General features: G+C 55.0%; 1 protein-coding gene across 2 annotated transcripts in view; it reads right to left on the bottom strand.

Annotated features, from left to right (window-relative positions):
- ADAMTSL3 (ADAMTS like 3) overlaps positions 1-22,238 on the bottom strand; it is a 137,785-nt gene extending 115,547 nt beyond the window's left edge. For both annotated transcript variants that reach the window (XM_036013173.1, XM_036013174.1), the window contains exons 1-2: positions 22,108-22,238; positions 3,127-3,246 (exon numbers count right to left, since the gene is read on the bottom strand). In XM_036013173.1, the coding sequence (XP_035869066.1) occupies positions 3,127-3,246; positions 22,108-22,179 (192 nt within the window). In that variant the 5' untranslated portion in view covers positions 22,180-22,238. The remainder of the gene's footprint in view (positions 1-3,126; positions 3,247-22,107) is intronic.

Genomic DNA, 22,238 nt, shown 5'->3' with positions numbered 1-22,238 from the left:
GCAACTGCACATTGATGTTTTTCTCTCTCTCTCTTTCTTCTTCCCTTCCCTCTCTAAAAATAAATAAATAAAAATCTTAAAAAAAAAAAGACTTCGTATACAAAAAAACAAGCGTGCTGTGTGCGCCGACCCACCTGCTCCCCCACCTCCTCCCTAGAAGCGGCTCCGGCCCCCATGGGCCTGTTCCACAGCTCATCACACACAGCCCGCCTCACAGCTGGGCTTCGCGGGCCTCTGGGCTCCTGGTTTTCCAGACACCTAGTCCGGGAGACATGTGAAGAGTGACCCAGAGGTCTTCGTGAAAGCTGGCCAGGACAAAATCCTCAAAGGAGTCCACCGAGGCTCGTCAAAGCATCAAGCAAATATCTCCACTGCAGCCCTGGCTTCCCAAGTGATCGGGTGAGTCCTCCGCAGCCAGGACCCTCCCGGGGCCGTCCCGTCCCCAGCCAGCAGCTTCTGGGACCAGAGGGCAGCCTCCAGAGCAGCCGAAGACGCGTTCTGTCGTTCTGACAGCACAGGTGCGCCCCTGGGTAGGCACCCACAGGCACCCGCACCTATTTCCGGCCACGGCACGGCAGCGGCCGGGGGCGAAGGAAGGCAGCTCGGGCAGAGAGCCCCGCACACACCTCTCCCTGAGTGGGGTCTTCAAGGGGACCGTCCTGTGAACCTTGCAGGGAGCAGCCGGGACGTCCCGGGCAGGGGCGAGGCCGAGTGCCGCCTACTGTGTGGCAGTGTGTCCCCACAGGAGACCATCTGTTCCGAAGAATACAGCGGGCAGACACTAAACCCTGAAGGATGCCCCGGCTGGCGCGGCTCAGTGGGTTGAGCGCAGGCCTGGGAACCAGAGGGTCACCAGTTTGATTCCCAGTCAGGGCACATGCCTGGGTTGTGGGCCAGGTCCCCAGCAGGGGGAGAGGGAGAGGCAACCACACACGGATGTTTGTCTCCCTCTCTCTCTCCTTCCCTTCCCCTCTAAAAATAAGTAAATAAAATCATGAAAAAAAATAAATAAACCCTGAAGGATGCTGAGTCTAACCACGCGGCTGAGTCGCAGGCGTGCTGACGTGCGAGAGAAGCCAGGCACCAACGACGAGTGTGTGCTGCACGGTTCCACGTGTACAGAACGGAAAATAAACGTAGAATACGGACCTGAGTCGGTGAGAGACATCGGAATGGTGGCCACATTGTAAGGACGGGGTGAGGCCCACAGGGGTGCAAGGAGCTTCCCCGGGGGGCCAGACCCGTTCCGTTTCTTGATCCGGGTGGTGCTGATGCAGGTAAAAAACACTTTAAAACTCAGCAAGTTCTACCCTTCAGACACGTGTGTCCCTGGCTGTATGCGTGGGACACCTGAGTAAAAAATTCATTGAAAGCCTTGTGTGAGGTCCGTGAGATCCGTGAAGTCTACAGAGAATGCAATTCTTGATTAACTTTAGCAGAAGCACATCTGATCCTCTGAATTGAGTCTTTGCCAGGATATTATCAGAAGTAGCAGTAGTGCCCTGGCTGGCGTAGCTCAGTGGATGGAGCGCGGGCTGCGAACCAAAGTGTCGCAGGTTCGATTCCCAGTCAGGGCACATGCCTGGGTTGCAGGCTACAGCCCCCAGCAACCGCACATTAATGTTTCTCTCTCTCTCTTTCTCCCTCCCTTCCCTCTCTAAAATAAATAAATAAATAAATAAAATCTTTTTAAAAAAGAAGTAACAGCAGCTAGATTGTCTATATGCACCAGGCCCCCCAGCGGGGAGGCGTGAACTATGTGAATCATCTCCCTTCATCCCCAAAACATCCCCATGGGACAGGTAACCATCCACATCCCCATTTCACAGACGAGGCGACCGAGGCACAGGGGCATGAGGTAACTCATCCAAACTCACACAGCAAGTAAATTGTCAGGATCGGGATTCAACCCAACGCGGCGACTCCAGAGCCCGTGTTCCTAATCAGTCTGAACAGTTTATCGTGCGCCGTGGCAGGACGGGGAGATTTTTGTCTTTCCCCCGGTGCCCGAGACGCTCCTGACTGCACAGTGCGGTCTGCACGCTCAGAACTGAGAGGAAAGAGCGTCAAGGCCGGGGGAGACAGGCCAACCGTCGGGCTGAGTATTCTGAGGTTTGTCCCGGGGAGGCCCCCACTTTGGGGACGCGAGCCCATTCCCATCCGCTGCAGCAGCGCAGACTGGGGGCCTCTTCGCATTTGACCTTGGTCCTCTCCCTTGGGAGAAGCACCGTCTCACACACTACTCACCTGGCCTCCCGGAGCACCGGGCCCTGGGGCACAATGTCCAAGACCCCCCCGCCCCCACCACACATTTTTCAGATCCGCACGGGCTTCTCTTCCCCCAGCTCTTTTCCCAGCTTTTGTATCGTTATTACATGAAACACAGCGCATCTGCAGGACCTGGAGAAGGCATTAACCAACCGCTCTTTAGTCAAAAAAGATGCGGCCTGTGGGGTCCCAGACACCCTCTTTTCTCGGTTCGTTCCCCTGAGGTTCGCAAAGGAACACCCATCGGACTGTGGGTTTCTCGATGCAGAGGGGCCGCAAGCTGAGGTCATCTCAGCATCTCTCCTGGGGACAGGAAGCAGGCGACCTCCTGGCAGCTGGGCCCCACTGGCCGCCGGCCTGGTGCCTGTCGGGGACGCCACGGTGAACTCTTCATGAGCCCACCTTCAGGAAGCGTGTACACACACACCCATGTGTGCACACCCAGCGTGGCCACGCTCATGTGTGTGCACACCCAGGCGTGCCTGCTTTGCTCCTTCTTGGAACACAGACCCGGCCAGAAAACCAGCTTGAGTGCTGGTCGCAGCCGAGAGGGCAAAGCAAGCAGGACCCGGGTGGAAAGCAGGACACCTGGGTGGTTTCAGCGTTGGGTGATTGGCAGGGTGAGCGCTGAAACGAACGGACCCGTCACATATTTCCGGCAAAAACAAGACACGGTGACTCCCAAGTCAACGCCCTTGGGTGCAAACCTGCACACAAGCCTCTTGGGATCCGGCCTGGGCGTCGAGGGTCTGAGGTACCGGTTGTGCCGAGGGGGAAATAGAACCCTTTAGAAGGTACCGTTTCCTACCCATTGGCAAGAGGCAAAGACAATGGGAGGCTCTTTTCGGGGGTCCTTACCTGGTCGTCGTAGCGATAGGTGAGAAACCGCTCCCCCGTGGTGTCTTCCAGGAAGCTTCCCTGCGGGGAGAGTGCGAACTCGGGCAGGAAGTAGGCTCCCGGGGACGTCTCTGCCTCGGCCTGAAACGCAAGGTCGCTGGGTTACAGGCAAGGTCCCAGGGTGCAGCCCCGACCGACCGGCCACCTCGGGTGAGGCTGCCTCCAGGAGAACCAGCCCACAGAGGGCCGTCCCAGAAGGGAAGGCCCAGCTGAGACGCACCAGGTGTCCGGGTTGAGGCTCACACAGAGGAGGAGGGTGCCACCCTGGTCCCCCTCCAAGCGGTGCGCACGGTATTTATCCACTGACACCTGCCTGGCCCCCAACACCTGACAGTGACTCGGCCACCGTGTAGTCAGTGTGCTTGGGTTCTGTGCAGGTTTCCTCGGTGATGCCACCTTCCTGTGAAGTGGGAGATGGGTGTCTGTCTACCGCAGCAATCCTGCCACGATGGCCTGCAGCCCCCCACTTGAATGTCTCTGGTGACGGGGAGCTCCCTCCCTCCCAAGGCAACAGACGTCTGTTCAGAATCTAGCACGTTCACAGGGACCAACCACGCTAGTCTGAAGCGGCACATTGCTCCGCACACGAGGGTGAGGTGCCCTGGTCCACGGCACCTCTCCCGCCATCCTCCCCCTCCCCCTCTCCTCCCCCTCCCCCTGTAAACACACACGGAGTCTGCGCCGAATTCAGGGGCCCGAACGGCGTGAACACCTGAGCCCCAGCATCAGAGAATGGGGGGCGTCGGAGAGCCAGCCTGACCCCCGCCCTCCCCTGCGGCCTCTCCAGCAGCCGCACGCCACAGGTCCGGTGGCGGCCCTCAGCACAGACAGCCGGGAGCGAAGGAGACCCCAGCCCCCACGAGCCAGGAACTGGGAGAACCGCCTCCTGTGTCCTCACGCGCCCCTGCCTGCCCGTGAGGCCAGTGCCACTTCCCACGGGAGACCCCTGGACACAGGCGGGCAGGTGTTTTCCTGGGGACAGGCAGACACCCCCCGCTGAGGACAAGGGCAGCCCTCTCTGTGGAAGAGAGTTCCAGAAAACCAGGCCCCCCGGGAGGCACCCCGGCTGAGCTCGCTCCCACCCTCCAAACCCACGCGTCACACTCTGGTGACCGGCCGCTGAGAACACGCGCTGACACTGTCCCCCAGACGGGAGGTGACTTCTTAAACGGCGGGAAGCTGGGTGGCACGGGACCCCTCCCGGGACGGGGTGACCGGAGAGGTCAGGGCCGGTAAGAGGCAGGAGCTGAAGGGAAGGGACAGGGTAGGGAGGCCAGCCCGGGGAGTGCCCTGCCCAGGGCACTGCCCAGGCCCCGGGGAGAAGTGGCCAGCACACATCCTGCTGCCGGCCGGCGTCCCGGCTGCCGCGGCTCTGGGGACGGACCAGGCAGAAACCCAACGGCCCCTCTGGGGACCGAGGATCCGGGTGTGGGAGGCGGCCATCTCCCCGCCGCCCCCTCCGGTGGAAGGAAGGCTGGGACTTGGGCAGGAGGAAGCGAATCTGAGAGGGCGAGTCGAGGACACATGGATCAGAGGAGGGTTTGTCCCTGGGTTCGAGCTCCCCCCCAGGAAGGGCTGAGCCCCCCTGTGACCGAGGCTGGCATCCCGGGGACAGGCACCTGCAGGAGGGAACGGGGCCCCCTGGGCCTCCAAAGGGACGTGTTGCCCATTTAAAAATATATATATAAGCCCTGGCTGGCGTAGCTCAGTGGATGGAGCGCGGGCTGGGAACCAAAGTGTCACAGGTTCAATTCCCAGTCAGGGCACATGCCTGGGTTGCAGGCCACGGCCCCCAGCAACCGCACATTGATGTTTCTCTCTCTCTCTCTTTCTCCCTCCCTTCCCTCTCTGAAAATAAATAAAATCTTTTAAAATTTTTCAAAAAAATAAAAATAAATAATAAATATATATATATAATGCGATTCTCCCTGAGATTCAGTACGCCAGTTTAGACGCTGGTCCCAGCGTAGTCTGAGCCCTACCCCTGAGACACTCATCTCTCTCCGTGGCGAGAACGGAGCCACACACCACGCCACAGACGCTCGGGCAGCAGTGGCCACCCCGTCCTTCCCCACGGGCCCCCGCCAGGCCGTGCCTCCGCAGCCCACGGCGGGAGCCGACCTCGCCGCCCCTCCCTCCTCCTCCTCCCCTCCTCCTACACACACTCACACGTCTGTCGTCAGCGCCGGCAGGCAGCGTCGGGAGCCATGGGGGACGAGGTCTCTCTGGAACAGATACTTCTCCCTTCCACTCCCAGAAAGGAGAACCCCTACAAAGTGAGTCCTCACACTTCTCTCCGGTGCGGGGGGGAGCCCAGAGTCTGCACTTTGACCCTGACATGAAAGATGCCCCCTCCCACAGCCCCGTCCGGGCTAACACTCACGGGCATCTTTCTGGCAGAGAAAAGGCACATTTGCCTTTCACACAAAGGACCAGTGAGTGTGTTGATTGACTGAAGTGGCACAGGGGGAGTATCCAGAGTCCTTCTTGGGGTTCATAGAGTCTATTATTCGGTCACTCAGTCGGCATCTGTTAGTCAAGCACCTACTATGCACCGAGGCCGGTTTCCACATGGAGAATTCAGCAGTCGGGAACCATTTTCCCCATAGAATCTACAGTCTGACTAGGGAGGCAGAAAACAAACGTAACACACGAGTAAATGATTGTGTCACGAGTAAATGATTGCGTCATACAGGAGATACAGGAGGAGGAGCTGGGAAGTGTTGGGGAGGGGGCACAAATTGCAGTTTTTTTAAAAAAAGATTTTACTTGTTTGTTTTTAGACAGAGGGAGAGGGTGGGAGAAAGAGAAGGAGAGAAACATCCATCGGTTGCCCCTCCTATGTGCCCTCTCCAGGGACCGAACCCGCAACTCAGTCCTGTGCCCTGACCAGGAATCGAACCGGCGACCTTTCGCTTTGCGGGACGCTGCCGGACCCACTGAGCCACAGCAGTCAGGGTCCAATTGCAGTTTTACATAAGAGTGATCAGGGCAGGGCAGGGTTCCTTCGGGAATCGCTATGTTTTTATTTTCCCATTTTCCAAACGGACGAGCTGGGAGCCTGCCGTGTTCCCCTCAGCAGCTGCCAAGTGTCTACACTCTCCAGGCACCTGGCTGGGGTCGGCCTGCACCTACAGCAGCGCTGTGACCCTTTGCCCCTTGGCCCCGAGTCCCTCCCTGCCTCCGCGGCCCTCCTCCAGCAGCCAGACCACACCCTGGCCGTTCCAGTGCCTCCCGAGAGGCGCAGCCCAGCCCACCCAGGCCCTGCGAACGCCAGCACGGAGGCGAATTAGGGGGGCAGGGAGGCGGCCTTTGTTGCCGACCTTAGAGACCAGAGCTGAGTTCCTGGCAAATCTGTGTATATCCCTCATGCCTGAATGTGTATCAACTCAGTAGCAAAAAAAAAAAAAAGAAAGAAAGAAAGAAAAGAGAAAAAAAAAAAAAAAGAAGGAGGAGGAGGAAAGAAAAGAAAAGAAGAGAGAGAGAGAGAGAGAAGCATTCGCAGCTCTTCCCAATTTGGCCATAAGACGCCACCCCACCTGACAAAGTCCAGAAACTCGTCAGGAACGTGTTCGTGTTTATGCAAGGTCTTCCTCCCCCTCCAGCTTTCTCGCGGGAAACAGCTCGTCTGTGTGCTTGAGATCCTGCAGGCTGCCCCAGCGCAGCCTTCCAAAGAGGAGAGAAAGACGGAGAAATGTGCTGTTTTGCACGGACTCCCAAACACGCTTGCATCCGTCATGCTGGTTTATTTTTCTAAGCCGAGGATGGGAAGTCTTCAGCGTGAATGCGGCGGCCTCGCTGCCAAGTTCACTGGATGCTCGCGCCTTTTGGAATTCGTCAGCAAAGCAAGACGTCGGGAAGGTCGTGATTTAGAGTCAGGGCGTCTTTGCTCCGTGGGCACAACACGGCATCACGCGGAGTCCCACGCAGGACAAAAAACTGGGGGTTTGGGCTAAAATGCTAAGGACTTCTTGAAAACAAGAGGGAGTAGATTCGTACATCGAAGACGCTAGCATCGATCCCTGCGACGCAATGGTGACGAGCTCACACTGGAACCATCAATCAGCAGAAGAAACCACTGCAAACACACAGTTTTTGTTTCAAAGGAAAAAGAGGGAGGCAAACGGTAGTGTTGGTCCAAGCAGGGTGTTGGGCGTGGCACAGGTTTACAGATTAAAGTTGATTATCCTTTGAAGGTCCAATTTTAGTTCCTTAATGCTATACCGAATGATAACTAATCTTCTGAGCGCCTAATTTCATCTCACTGCCCAGCCCTTGCCGGGTGGCTCCGTTGGTTGGAGTGTTGTCCCGGGCACCAAAAGGTTGCAGGTTCAATCCCCAGTCATGGCACATACCTACCTACACTGTGGGTTCGATCCCTGACTGAGGCACATACAGGAGGCAACTGATGGATGTTTCTCTCTCACATGGATGTTTCTTTCTCACTCTCTCTTTCCCTTCCTCCTTCTCTAAAATCAATAAACATGTCCTCAGATGAGGATTTTTAAAAAATTCATCACATCATTCCATATTTGTTTGACACTTGGATTATTTTCACCAGCAGTACTGGATATGCGGAAGCTGTAGTCATAAACTAGACAAAGTCGGAGACACTGCACACCTGTTCTAACTGGTGATGGACACTCAAGGTTAGACAGGGGTCAAATTCAAGGGCCCCGGTTTGCCGTTGAGGCCCTGGAGGCCCAGCCCACCTGCATGGTGGCCCTCAGCATGTCCCTTCACGTCCCCTATCCTGCTCCCCACATGGTTAAATGGAGGGGACCAGGCTAGGCAAGCTCCAAAATTCCTCCTAACAGGGACAATCAGGCATGAGGATAAAGGGTCAGTGGTCTTCTTTCTTTACTGTTTTTTTTTAGATTTTATATATTTATTTTGAGAGAGGGAATGGAGGGAGAAAGAGAGAGACATCAATGTGCGGTTGCTGGGGGCCGTGGCCTGCAACCCAGGCATGTGCCCTGACTGGGAATCGAACCTGCGATGCTTTGGTTCTCAGCCCGCGCTCAATCCACTGAGCTACACCAGCCAGGGCTCTTTACTGTTTTTTTTTTTTTAATTATCCAAGTAATAGCATTGGTGCAAATGTAGGAGGCACAGCCAGAGGACAGCTGGGGTACAGCCTGGGGAGAAGTGCAGGGAAGTTGGAGGGGCCAGACCCTGAGGGGGTCTGGGAGGCAGATGCGAAGTCAGCGTTTATCCCTCCTAGTACATGGAGAAGTGAACCTGCTGTTAGGGAGAAGAGGGGAGAGAGGGGGCGAGGCAGAAGGCAGGGGGCTAGTTCGGCAGCTCTGACATTCCCGGAGAGAAGCGACCACAATGGCCACGGGAAAGAAGAGGGACCATAACAGAGCAACACATGTGAGAACTCAAGTTGAGGGAAAAATGATGCCAGTATAGTTGAAATACTGGGAGAAACAAAAAAGTTTTAGAGGAAACCTGAAATCATCAAAACCTGCTTTAAGAAAAAAGAAAGATACCTCCCTGGCTGGCGTAGCTCAGTGGATTGAGCGCGGGCTGGGAACCAAAGTGTCCCAGGTTCGATTCCCAGCCAGGATACATTCCTGGGTTGCAGGCCAGAACCCCCAGCAACCGCACATTGATGTTTCTCTCTCTCTCTCTCTCTCTCTCTCTCTCTCTCTCTCTCTCTCTCTCTCTCTCTCCCTTCCCTCTCTAAAAATAAATGAATAAAATCTTTAAAAAAAAGAAAGAAAGAAAAGTCTCGGTGGTTCTTAAAAAAAAACAAAGAAAACAGATTCAGTATTTAACGGCCTTCCCGTGAAGACAAGAGATCCAGAAGATTTTAGAGGTGCGCGAGACAAAACATCCAAAGTGTAAAATAGTTCCAATCTTTAAAAAGCTCTTTCAACACACAGAGAAAAAAAAGGGAACACCCAATAGTTCATCCTCTGAGATCATAACCTTGGTAACAAAGCCCGACAAGACGACAAGCAAGAGATCACATGTCCATCTCACCCTTGAAATGAATGCAAAATCCCCACGTGAAACATCGCCACCATCCACTCAACGCTGCGTGGACACGAGCCATCCACAGGAGAGCGGATCGGCGAACCTTGGTCTATTCTGGCCCTGGAGCACAGCAGGGCAGTGAGACTGAGTGACCTCAGCCTTGCGCACCGGCAGACCAGGATTCGGAGCAGGAGAGACACACAGTGATGTCACTCAGATAAAACACAGCAAAGGCTGACACCACGTGATCTGTTGTTCTGGGTCGCGTACTCGAGTGGTTAAAGAAAGGACTGGCACACAAATTGCCTTCTGCTGGGGCGACTTCTGAGCAGAGAGGAAGACACCCTAAGAGAGGGTCACCCGAGAGGCGTCAGGGGTGTTGATTAGGCTCCGTGTCGTACGCTCCAAGGTGGGTACACCGGTGTTCCTCGTATCACGACTCTTGGGCCGCCTCCTGTCCTTTACATGCTATGTAAATGGCTTTGTGTACATTTGTATATGCAGTATAAATACATGTGTACATGTATACATATTTTATGTATATATTTGTAATATTTCTATACATATTTTTATGTGTGTGTATATATTCAAAATAATAAAATATATAGGCCCTGGCTGGGTAGCTCAGTGGATTAGAGCATCATCCTGATACACCAAGAAGCAATCAATGAATACATAAGTGGAACAAAAAATTGATATTTCTCTCTCTCTCTTCGTCTCTCTCTCTAAGTCTGGAAACTTAGAAGGAAAAAGGACAAACTCAGAATTCTCCATCAACATATGCAAATCAATTCCATGTGGATAAAAAAGTAAATGTTAAAATATAAAGCATATGCATGTATGTATATATATGTGTGTGTGTGTATACATACATAAATAAATACATAGCAAACTCCACCATTTTCTAGGCTCGAGAATTGTGAAAGAAAAGTCTGACACGAATCTGGGTGTTTTCCCATCGTGAACTGCCGCTTCCCTCAACCGGAAGTCTGGAACGCATGTGCACGATCGCCAGCTCAAATCGTCTGTTTAAGAAGTCTACCATCTGGCTTCTGAGGAGTGTCTACTGACTGCTTTCTTTCCACGCGCAGGGGCCATGCTCTCCTGCTTCTTGGTGCCTCGGACTTTTGTGGAAAACAGGACGTTTTCAACAATATAGTGTGGCAACTCTGGAGACCCTTTAACCTCCACCCGTAGAAGTCGGACATCACACTGCAGGACGTGCGGGTCCCCGTCTGCGTCTTCTCCGTCTGTCCTGGTTCGAACCCCGCGAGAGCCCTTTCAGACCCAAGCGCCCAAGCGTCTCCGCACTCAGGAAAACACGGCGGCGAGTGAGCGTGTGAAATGGGACCAGTCTGAGCAGACGCAGGCTGTAGGAATAAAACAAACACTCGATTTCACAGACTTCGCACGAAAGAAAGCAAAGTATTTCGTGAAGAATTTGTATATTGATTGGATGTTGAAAGTGGTAGTACTTGGATAGTTGGAGTAATATGAAATAGAGTACTACAGTTAATTCCCACCTGTGTGCTTTAACTAGCTTTCACGTGGCCGCTAGAAAACGTAAAGTCACAGATGTGGCTCGAGTCCCGCGTCTGTTGAGCAGTGACGCCCTGCAGGACTGCAGAGTGGTCCGCGCTTCCCTGGACTCTCCGACGAGGAAGAGCCGGGTGTTTCCCTCACGCCACACTGCCCAGGATGCGGTCTTGGATTCGAGACCAGGCTGACGGTACCCAAGGGGCTTCAGGAAGCAATAATCAAGACCCTGTGGCATTGCAGGCTCCGTGCCTAAGACGGGGTCCGCCCCCGCCGCAGTTACTGGCTCCGGGAGGCCGGCACCCGCGTCAAACCAGTGTGGAAGGCGTACATGCAGTGAACGCCACGGGGAGGCTGAGCGACCACACTCAACTTGACTGCTGCCGCGAGAAACCATGGAGCAGCTCCAATGCTCTCACCGCGCTGTGTGCCACCGAAGACCCGACACGTCTTCCACGCCAGCCACTGCCACATCCGCAGTGCAGACCACACCCAAACGCGGACCACAGCTGCTGCTCACACCTGGCTGAGGCGGGGCTGCTCCGGCGAACCTCTGCGTCTCCTCTCCTCCAGGTCCGCGCCAGCAGGAAAGAACTGTCCAGTGGTGTCGGCTGCGCGCAGGAGTGACCGAAACGTGAGGGAATCACAAACCTTCCTTGTGAGGAGCGCCGTCCGCGTCCTTGATTAAAAACAAGTTCTGTTCCGGCCCTGGCTGGCGTAGCTCAGTGGATTGAGCACGGGCTGCGAACCAAAGCATCGCAGGTTCGATTCCCAGTCAGGGTACATGCCTGGGTTACAGGCCATGACCCCCAGCAACCACACATTGATGTTTCTCTCTCTCTCTCTATCTCCCTCCCTTCCCTCTCTAAAAATAAATAAATAAAATCTTAAAAAAACACACAAGTTCTGTTCCGATGAAACGCATCTTTAAGTCCTCAGGAGGAAACACGCTGCAGAGGTGGTGGCCCCCGGCTTGTCCACATCCCCCTCAGGGGTTTGTGACGAGTTGTGAAAAGAGAGGCAAGCTGCCTGGCTTGGGGCAGGAACCCAGGCTGTGGTGATGAGGCCAGAGCAGGAGAAAGGAGGAGGCAGGACGACGAGCCAGGGCCAGGGACAGGCTGGGAGGAGCCAGCATGGGGTTCCCACGTGCCCACGGGGAAGCCATGGGGAGAACCAGCCCCCTGTTGCCAGGGCCCTGCTCTCACTCCGCTGCCCTCAGTCGGTGAGGATGCAGCAGCAGGAAGCAGGAGCCACATCACCTGGCACCCGTGAGGCGCCAGGCACGTGCCGGATGCTCGGCGTAGCTCATCTCCGTCCGCCTCACCTCAACCCTGCAGGGCAGTCAACGTCAGCCTCCTTTCTCAAGTACGGGGGAGCGGAAGTTCTGCAGGGACAGAGAGCTGCCTGCTGCTGCTGTGGGTAGTAGGAGGCAGAGTCTGCTGGGAAACGCCGTCATGTCCTCGTCACAGAGCCTTACAGGGTGCAACATGATTTTCTTGGGGAAAACATGTGTGTATGCATGTGTGTGTGCGTGTGTGTGTGTGTATGGCCAAACAATTAGAAGAAAATGTAACAGGACGACTGTGCAGCATCCAAGGGACACACGAAATGGCAAACTGAATGACAAGGTGAATGCACACACAGCCAGCCGTCCACTCGGTCGGTAAATGTTTCTGAGCACCTGCCACGGGCCGTCCCCTGCTCCAGGGACGCGGGACACGCTGTCCGACAAAGGAGACCCAAACCCCTGCTCTCCGGGAGTGTCCCTGCCAGGGAGACACGACCTGAACATTCAAATAGACATCTTCGCTCACCGTTCAAGGTAACAGTACAGAAGAAAGAGAGAGAACCGATGGAGGGTTCGTACCCGGCCCATCTAGATGGTGTCTGCAAAGAAACGAGAGGACGAGGAGAGCAAACACTCAGGGCAGAGGGTGAGAAAGCGGGCAGTTCTTGGCAGTGGGCACCCCAGTGCCACTCTGGACGATGCGCCACGCCACGTGGAGGGACCAGTCGGCCGCGGACAAGGGCAGAGTGAGGCCAGCGGTGTCCACCTTGCTGACCACAAAGAGAGGGTCTCACCAAGTCTCTGCTCTCCCCCACACCCCCCACTCACCCAGCTTCGTCTTGGCTCAACGGGATGACCGGGACGCACTGAGCCAATCAGCGCCTTCAGCGGAAACCGTGGCCCCAGCCCGAACGTCTCCAAGTGCGCCTCCTCCTTCCACTCCACACCCCCGACCCGCTCGGGCTGACGCTGCGGCCCTGCCCGCGGCACCTTCCTCGACCACGGCAGGGCGAACGCTGACCGGTCCACCCGACCACCACCTGGGGAGCAGCCCAAGGAGAAGGGCACCGGGAAGCAAATGGGAATAGGTTCACGTTTCTTCACGAGTCATAAACAACACGTTTTTGTAACTGCAGAAATAAACACGGCTCACTTCTCAGAGAGCAGACTCCTCTAGGAGAGCCGTGAGACCACTGACACCCGCTCTCCGGGGGAACGCGGAGGGGAGACGGCAGGGTTCGGGCCGGCCGCGGGAAAGGCCGGTTAGAGAGTATTGAGACTACGGCGGTCCTGCGCTTCCCCGGACGATAAACAGACACTGACTCCCTCCCCCCTTGACCCCCGTTCTCCCTCCACACACCGGATGCTTCCTTCTTCTGACACCCCGCTCAGCCCCCTCCCCGCACCGGGCTCCAGCTGCACCGGCGGACACTATCGGGGGCTCTCGCGGCAGACCTAACACATTCGGGAAGACAGGTAAAAAGCGGTGGGATGAGAAGAGGGAGAAAAGAAAGAAACAAAGTCAAAATAAGATGTGTCTAAGGTCGTGACAGGGAGGGTGACTCAGCCACTAGCCACTGGCACTGAGGCCACTAGTTGTCCACAGCAGGACACCTAACGGGCAAGAGGAGTGTTGCTAGGCTTCGCTCTGACCCCTGAGTGTCCTGAGCCCACAGGTAGGTGTGTTGTGTGCTCCGTGATCTTCGAGATTCTCTTTACCCCAAGTTTTTCCACACCACTGGTCTACCGCCCCCCATGAGCCCGCCCCCAGAGTCGCAGGTCAAAGGAGGAACATTCCACCCAGAATCACGGGGATCCCAAAGGTGCGTGCAGCCAACCACAGAGCGTCAGACCACCTGGCGCAAACACGGAGCAAACTGGAAGGGGAAAGAGCCACGTGCACAGTTTGGGTTGGGGACTTCAGCATCCCTCTCTCAGCTACCGACTCAAGAACGAGGTAGAGAAACCACCAGGGACAGAGAAGAACTGAACACCGTCAACCGACAACACGCAGTCGGCACTGCAAGACCCGACAACAGCAGCCGGGCGTCAGTGGGCAGAAGCTAGTCCTGACCTCACACCTTAAAAATACAAATCATTTCTCAGTGGATCGTGAATTTAAACACACGCATGTAAAGCTATAAAATGCTCAGAAGAAAACAGAGGAAGAAAATGATGAGAAACGCTTCCACTGTGTGAAGAGAACCACAGCCTTGGTGTGAGAACCTGAGTCGCGCTGACCAGTATCACTCACGAACGCAGGTGTCTGCTCTTCGACGAAGTGTCTGCAAACCACATCCAGCGGAGCGCTCGTAAGACAAGAGGTCACGGCCAAGCACAGGGACAGATGCCAAAGGACAAGGATGATTCCATCCTGGAGAGCCTATGAATGGGGTTCGTCACGTCAGGGAGTCGGAGGGGAGCAAGGAGATGCCCAACCACGCAGGCAGCTCTGAAGAGCCCCGCCGGCCAGCACGCTGGGAATTCCGGCTTCTCTCGGACACAACCTCAGGGCCAGGGAGGGACCCCCACCCCACTCCACCCCACCCCGTACGACACCAGAGCTACACCAGGCGGCAGTGGCCAACCCCAACCTGTGCCAGGGGACTCACATATCAACCCCCGCCTCCAAGCCCAATGTCGGAGACGGAGAATCAGCAATCCGCCCAGCGGACGGGGGGCAGGGTCTACTCACCAGGACGGTGCTTTTCCCAAACGGTACATACAGCCCCCTAACGTGGCATGAAATCAACTTATCAGACCTTAGCCAGACGTGCTCCTCGTGGAGCCACTCGGAGTGAAACGGGTAACAGAGCCAGCGCGACAGTGAGTCACACGTAGGAAGAAGGGTGCGTGTGGTTTCTCGGAACTTCGGTTCCAGGAACAAGAATGCACAGACACGCACATGCTTGAGGGATGACGTTAACTTGTTCACTGCTGCCTGCGGGTCACCACTGAGGGGTTGCGGCCACCTGAGCTGGGGGCTGAGAGGGGTCCCTTTCTGGGCATCTGCTGGCTGCAGACTCAGGATGAGGGCCGACACTGAGGGTCAGATGGTGCACGGCCTCCCTGCCCTACACGCGCACCCATCTCACGGAGGGAGGCTCACGTTCCACAGTGAATGGACGCTTGGCTCCCATTCCCCATCCACGTTCGACTCATCCCAACGCTGCGACCCTAGCTCACGGCGATGGTGCGAGTGCGGTGATTCAAGCATGCTTCCCAGAGTCACGCAGCCTCGGCGCAAAGCCTGGTTTGGCCAGATTTAGATTAGATTATTACTCAAAAACATCCCCACCCACCCTGACCGGTGTGGCTCAGTTGGTTGCACTGAACATCGAAAGGCCGCCAGTTCCATTCCCAGTCAGGGCACATGCCTGGGTTGTGGGTTCAGTCCCCAGCTGGAGAGCACATGAGAAAACGAGAGGCAATTGATCAATGTTTCTCTCCTTCTCTCTCTCTCTCTCTCCCTCCCTTCCCCTCTCTCTAAAAAATAAATAAAATCTTTTAAAACAATATTCCCACCCCTCCCCCTGCACTCTTTCTCACACACACACACACACACACACACACACACACCCTCTATGAGAGGAGCACACTGGCCCACCCCAGTGGTTCAGGGCTTGGCCACATAACCTGCTCTAGCCTCACAGTAGGTGACGGCGTTTCTCTCCCCGTGACTACGGCTTCCGCTCTGTGAGTGGCTCTGGCCAATGGGATCTTAGCAGAAACGACAGAGAATGCGCAAGACCGTGTGTTTGTAGCAGCATTATTTGCCAGGGCAAATCACTGATCGGCCTACGTGTTCAGCAGCAAAGAATTCATTCATAAAATATTACCTAACAGCACAACACTATGAAAATGTTAAATATTAGTACAGAAGAAGATTTAATGGCACGTAGAAACGTTCCTCGTGTTGCTAATTAAAAAGGTATAAACAAAATATATGGTGTAATCGCTTTTTATAAGATACACATATACATATATTTCCCTTCTAAAAAGAATATTAAAAGTAAACACCACAAACTCCTAACAACTGGGAGAATTCAATGTGATTTTTCCCCCTTTTTGTCCTTTCCTGCGTTTTCTGCATTTTTAGAACAAGAACATTTTATGTTTTTAAATAAGGGGGAAAAACACAATGGAAATTTCAAAAGAGAGAGCAAAGACAATTTAGGAGTCCTTTCACCTTATAATACGTTTTTTTTTTTCTTAATAAAAAGAGCTCTTCCTGGTGCGTAAATCATTCTCAGAATGAAACGCTAACTCACTTCTAACTGGAGGCGCAGGGGGCGGCCCCCGACCCCACAGAGCACACCCCGGCCGGAGCTACCTGGTGCCGGCGGGTCCCAGAAAGTAACGGCACAAAATACCTGGAGAGGAAGCCGCTCCGTGCTGCCCTGCTATTTATGGAAATCAGCGTCTCTGTAAAAGTAAACTGAGAGCAGGGACCACCGTGAGCCTGGAAATGTGGTTTCCACACACTGTGAGCTCCGGTGCCACGGAGGGACCGCGGGGCCTCCTGCCTTTCTGCTACGAAACAATTACCTGTAATTGGTTTTTTCCTCTTCTGTCTTTCATCCCTCCCTTTCTCCTTGGCTGCCTCCCCTTGGAGAACATATATGCTAAAATGTTCACTTCGCTAAAAAAAAAAAAAGATCCTTTCCATGATCCTGCCCCTCCCTCAGACAGGGTGGCCCATTTCCTGCCTCCAGGGCCGCGCCGTCCACGGTCCACACCTTCCCCGGATTCGGCTCCTTCCGACGTACCGACCAACTCACGAGACCAGGGTGCATCTTCACCCTCATGGGCCTTACTCTAAGCCTTGCTCAAAACCTCAAGGAATTTTCAATTTCTCACTCTCTCTCGATCTGCCAATCCCGTGTAACCACTTGTCTCCTGTTCCATCGTTTCGGGCTCTGGAACGGTTTCCATGTTCACATCCTCTTGTCCGTGACTCAGTCCTGACCCGTTGGCTCCGGTGAATGGAGCGGACGGTCTCATCGTGACTGACCAGGCCTGGCGCCAACGGACTCCGGAGGGTCCTTTGCTCAAGTGTGCCCCCGGTGGTCCAGTGGGGTCTTGGTGGTACCTCCTGTGGTGTCCTGGTCTGTGCCCCCAGGGCTGCACGCTGCCCACTGTGTGAAGTCCTCTTTATTGCGTGGGGATTACGTGCAGCTCAGGGCCCTCCCCAGTGCGGCCACAAACCGTCTGACCTTCCTCATCTCACACCCCTTGCTGCCATGAGCCCTCCTCTTCACACATACGGTCTCAATGGAAACAGAGAAGAAAAGGCAGATGTAAGAGACATTTCTGAGACGGAATAAATGGGTACGGTCGGGGAGACAGACAAGAACGCCTCTGGAGTGAGCCCAGCATCCTGGCTCCAGTGTCTGGTGACAGAGGAGCCAGACCCTGAGTCAGAGCAGGGGGGCGGGGGGGGGGCAGGGCTAGAGGCCCCGGGGACTTCCAGGCGGAGGTGGCCAGGCCCTCGTGGATGCACTGACTCAACCTCATTCATGAAGGGGGCAGACAGATGCATCTTATTTTGGAAGAGTCCCGAGAGAGAGAGAGAGAGAGAGATGAGAGAGAAAGGAAAGAAGAAAGAAAGAAGAAAGAAAGAAGAAAGAAAGAAAGAAAGAAAGAAAGAAAGAAGAAAGAAAGGAAGGAAGGAAGGAAGGAAGAAAGAAAGAAAGAAAGAAAGAAAGAAAGAAAGAAAGAAAGAAAGAAAGAAAGATTGATAGAGAGAGGGAGAGAGAGAGAAAGAGAGGAAGGGAGGGAGAGAGGGAGGGAGGAAACAAAAACCAGAACAGGATTATCAAAATTATGTTTCGTGTTCAGTGCTCTCATTAACAGATCATGTAAAATAATGGCCAACTGGTCACCTTCCAACACATTGACAATCCTAATTGAAGAGAACGTCAAAAGCCCAAACTGGAGAGTCTGAATCATTCTGAGACCTGGGTCCCCCCATTGCCAGAGACACCCCAGGCCGGTACCTCTGAGAAAGTGACTCAGATGTGCGAGGGCAACTCGGGGAGGGAGGAAGAAGAGGGCAAAGGGTGAAAAAGATCCAGAGACAGGCGAAAGAAGGAGGCAGAGGTGGAAGTCAGAGAGGCGGCCACAGAACAAGGAGCATGGGACACACGAGGGACGCACCCCTTCATTCTGATGAGGGCAGAGCCGACACCAAGACGAGAACTGGTGATGCCGCCCCAGTGACAAACGCACAGACAAAAATGCCAATGGGACCAGAACCACCAGCACATCCGGGACCTCTGAGGCCAGTGCCACTGCCCAGAGCAGAGCCCACGGAACCAGAATGTGGCATTAAGACAAAAAATGACACTATGGCCCGAAAACCACCAGAGGGGACCCCTAAGACCAGAACCACTGAGACCCACCTGAAACAGAGCTTCACACACGAGACCAGAGCAGCCGGCCCTGGCCCTGAGCCTGGGGCCGACATGTCTAATTTTAGTCTCCAGACATTCAGGGAGATCTTTCCCAATGCCAACGACGTGGGGTTTTAGGGCCCAAAGCTGATGACAATGAGCAGCCCACGTTCTTACGAGGGGTGCCAACGTAAAACAGACATCTCCCTCCCTCAGAGCTCGCTAAGAGGAGGCAGAGAAGATCCATTGTCACCAGCTTCCACCTCCCTCCCTCCATAGTCTGTAAGAAGGGCCGAGACGCATTGGAGGGAAAGGGAATCACTTGTAGAAATTGAGGGGTGCCTGCCAGGAGAGACTTGCATCTACCCCCCGAGACGAACGTCTGCTCAGACTGGATCCGGTCTGTCCCCAGACCTACCAGAGCAAGAAATGGGGAACAGAGGGGGGGCTGGCAGGACGGAAACAGGAGGCAGAGTCCTGTACCCACAGACTGCACACCAGGGATGCACTCGTTTCCTGGGGACCGGTGGACAATGCCAATGGGCACTGCGTTCACACCAGCACCCCACCCAGCAGGGCTAGAGCACCCCAGCAGCCTGAGCTGCCCCTCCTGCCTCGGGAAAGGGAGGGCCTGCCGAATTCCGCAGAACTCACACATGTGACCCAGAGGGCAGAGGGCCCATGAGAGCCACGGAGGTGGTGGCGACGAGCAGAAAGAGGCATCCCGTCAAGGAAAGAGCTGTTTGCCTTTCTCTCTGACTCCTCTCCGTGTTTCTAACCCCCAAAACACTGGACCCAGAAGAATGAAGAGCAAGGCGTGCCCTGACTGGGTGGCTCCATTGGTTGGAATGCTGTCCTGTGCATCAAACATTTACAGGTTCGATCCCCAGTCAGGGCGCGTGAGGGAAGCCACTGATCAATGTTTCTCCCTTACATCGATGTTTCTCTCTATCTCTCTCCCTCCCTCAAATCAACAAACAGGTCCTCAGGGGAGGGAGGGAGGGAGGGAGGGAGGGACCCAGAGCTTGCTCTCACCCCTCCCTCCATGGTGATGAGGACATTGACCACGGCATGGACCCATGTTGGGGACTCAGAGCCATGCGCCACCCCTCGACTAGACAGAAGGGAGATGAGGCTTAAATCAAGTATGGGATCAAAATTTTAAACTGGCCCTGACTGGCGTAGCTCCATGGATTGAGCGCGGGCTGCGAACCAAAGTGTCGCAGGTTCGATTCCCAGTCAGGGTACATGCCTGGGTTGCAGGCCACAGCCCCCAGCAACTGCACATTGTTTCTTTCTCTTTCTCTCTCTCCCCCTCCCCCCTTCCCTCTCTAAAAATAAAAAAATAAAATCTTTAAAAAAAAATTTAAACTGGACTGGACTTTCAATAAGTGGAATCCCAAGATTTCACAGGACTGGATCTGACCAAGCATGCCTGCGGCTGGTGGCTGGCTCCATACTCAGGGCCCCGTGAGTCGGGACTTCTCGAGGAGGAAGGCTGGAAGGGAGAGCTGGAACAGCAGCAGCCGTCTGCTCAGGGAAGACCAGGGTCCCTGCAGGGAGGACCCAGAGCCACCGGAAGCGCCCGGAGTCCCTGAGACGGGAAGGGGAGGGCCTCCCGGCCGTCTGGGAGAAGGAACCAGCAGGCGCCTCCAGCAGGAGCCAGGGAGGAGCGAGAGAAAACGAGACTGCTGACCTCATAGCTGGCTCTGCCATCGATCATGATTACTTGGGCTCCATGAGCGCAAGCGTTTACATTTGAGCTGATTTAATAAAGAAAATCCAGTTTCTACTCAATTAGTTGGCACATCCCACACTCCTTGACATTCAGCCTCACACGCCGCCAGCCACCTGGTGGCAGCGTCAACAAGGCAAGGGGACAGACATGCTAAAGAACACCTTGAAAGACCCCCAAACACCCAGATCCCCAAATCCCCAGGAACCTCAGAGGGCCAGCTGTGACTCATACCCAGGCTGTCCCTGGGGAAATAACCAAGTGCCCAACCCCAGGCCTGACCTACCTACCCTTCACCAGGAATCTCCCAGGACCCAAGATAGGACCTTCCTGGCCAACCCCGCCCACACCTGCAGGCCCCGCCCCCTTCCGGCCTCCGCGGCATCTTCTCTGCTCAGTTTATGCCTCGCGAGGGCCCCCTACAGCTGCGCAGCGAAATGACAGGCCCCGAGCTTGTTTCTAAATAACTGTTCAGAGCGCTGGCATGGACTGTTCGCTCAGCGTGTGCCAGACACTGTTTCTGTTGGGCTTTGCTCGTAATTTTCTTCCACTTCATCAATGATTTAACTGCTCTCAAGGAGGTAGATCCCGCCTGCCCCCACCGTCCCCACCCTGGCACAGACATGGAAACTGAGATGTAGAGATGTTTGAGTGACAGGTCTCAAAGTGGTGGGGCTGGGATTCGAACTGTGGACGCTGCGGGTGATGAAGACTGCTGACCCAGGATCTCTTTTTATATGACCTTCTGTGCACACTGCCCTTGGCCCGAGGTCAACACACAGTCTCAAAGCACGTTCAGATTTTAATTTTACAGGGTGAAAGAAGACAGCATGAAACTCTGCACCTTGGAAGCTCAGCCCCAGGCGACCAAGCACAAGTCTCCGAAGCTCTCCCAGCCAGTTTCAGACCAGCAGACGGGTCGGAAAAGCCAGTGTCCACTTGTCAACCACATATCGCACCTTGCTGACCAGAAACCCACAAAATCACCTCGAATACTTTTGTTCTAACAGTCAAGACACCCTATTAACAAATGATTATGGCGCTGGCTGGTGCGGCTCCGTAGATTGAGCACTGGCCTGTGAACCAAAGTGTCGCCGGTTCAATTCCCAGTCAGGGCACATGCCTGGGTTGCAGGCCAGGTCCCCAGTAGGGGGCGCACAGAGTACCAAATCTCACTCACACAGGGGAAAACAGGAGCACGCAGCAGCCCTCAGGACACAGCACTAAGGTGTGTCCTACACCCCTGCATCTGGGGCCTCGAACTGCCGGACCATATCCAGGCTACGAACACAGTCGTCTGACCTTCGATGCCTTAAAAACCAGCAGGTTTCACAGGAACTCCGGACGGTGCAGCTCTCTTGAAAAACTGGGAGACCTGGCACGTGTGGGCTTGTGACTCCCCTCGGCGGGGACCAGCTGGCGCTGGGTGGAAGTGGCTCTGAATAAAGGGAGCGTGTGCCATCCACTTTGCTACTGTCTCCACCCCTCCCTGCTGCCTGTCAGCAAGGCTAGCGTCACGCCTGGGAGGACACAGCAGGTGAGCTGGGCCCTCCCAGGCTAGTGGGAAAGACAGGCATCAAAAGAAAATAAAAAAAGCCTGCAAGGCCGTGTGGTGTGTGTGTCCACAGAGGTAAACTGAGAATTGCTTACTTAGCAGCTGAGCGAAAGCCAGACGCTGAACTCAGCCCATGCCTTGCAGGCCTGCCTGCTAGCAGCCCAGCCCCTACTGGGCACGTGGAGGCGGCCACTATCGACTGTCCCAAGTCCCCTCTGGTGTCGCCACAGCGGCATTAAGGCCCTTGCTCAGGTCTCAGACAGGACCCAAGGGGTTGAGCTTATTCTTGTAGGTAAGTCAACCTCTGCAAACACGTCGCAGGTAAGAGAGACCATGACACGCTCTCTGGGACAGTGGAAACACGAGTCCCAGCAGGGCTCAGGGGACCTAGAATACGGGTCCTAAGGAAACAGAGCACGCGGTCCCCGCCCCTCCCCCTCCCTGTTACCTGCCGGAGAGCAGTGCGCGCGAGGACCGCGCAGATCAGCAGCCACCAGGGGCTCCTGCAGGAGGAAGCCATGGTGCTCTCGGTGTCCGGGATGGGTCTCACCTTAAGCCTGTGAGAGAGAAAAGCGTTGG

The sequence above is a fragment of the Phyllostomus discolor genome, chromosome 12 (genome assembly GCF_004126475.2).
Source record: "Phyllostomus discolor isolate MPI-MPIP mPhyDis1 chromosome 12, mPhyDis1.pri.v3, whole genome shotgun sequence".
NCBI lineage: Eukaryota > Metazoa > Chordata > Mammalia > Chiroptera > Phyllostomidae > Phyllostomus > Phyllostomus discolor.
Note: the sequence above shows the minus strand (reverse complement) of the source record. Positions and strands in the feature narration are given on the sequence as shown.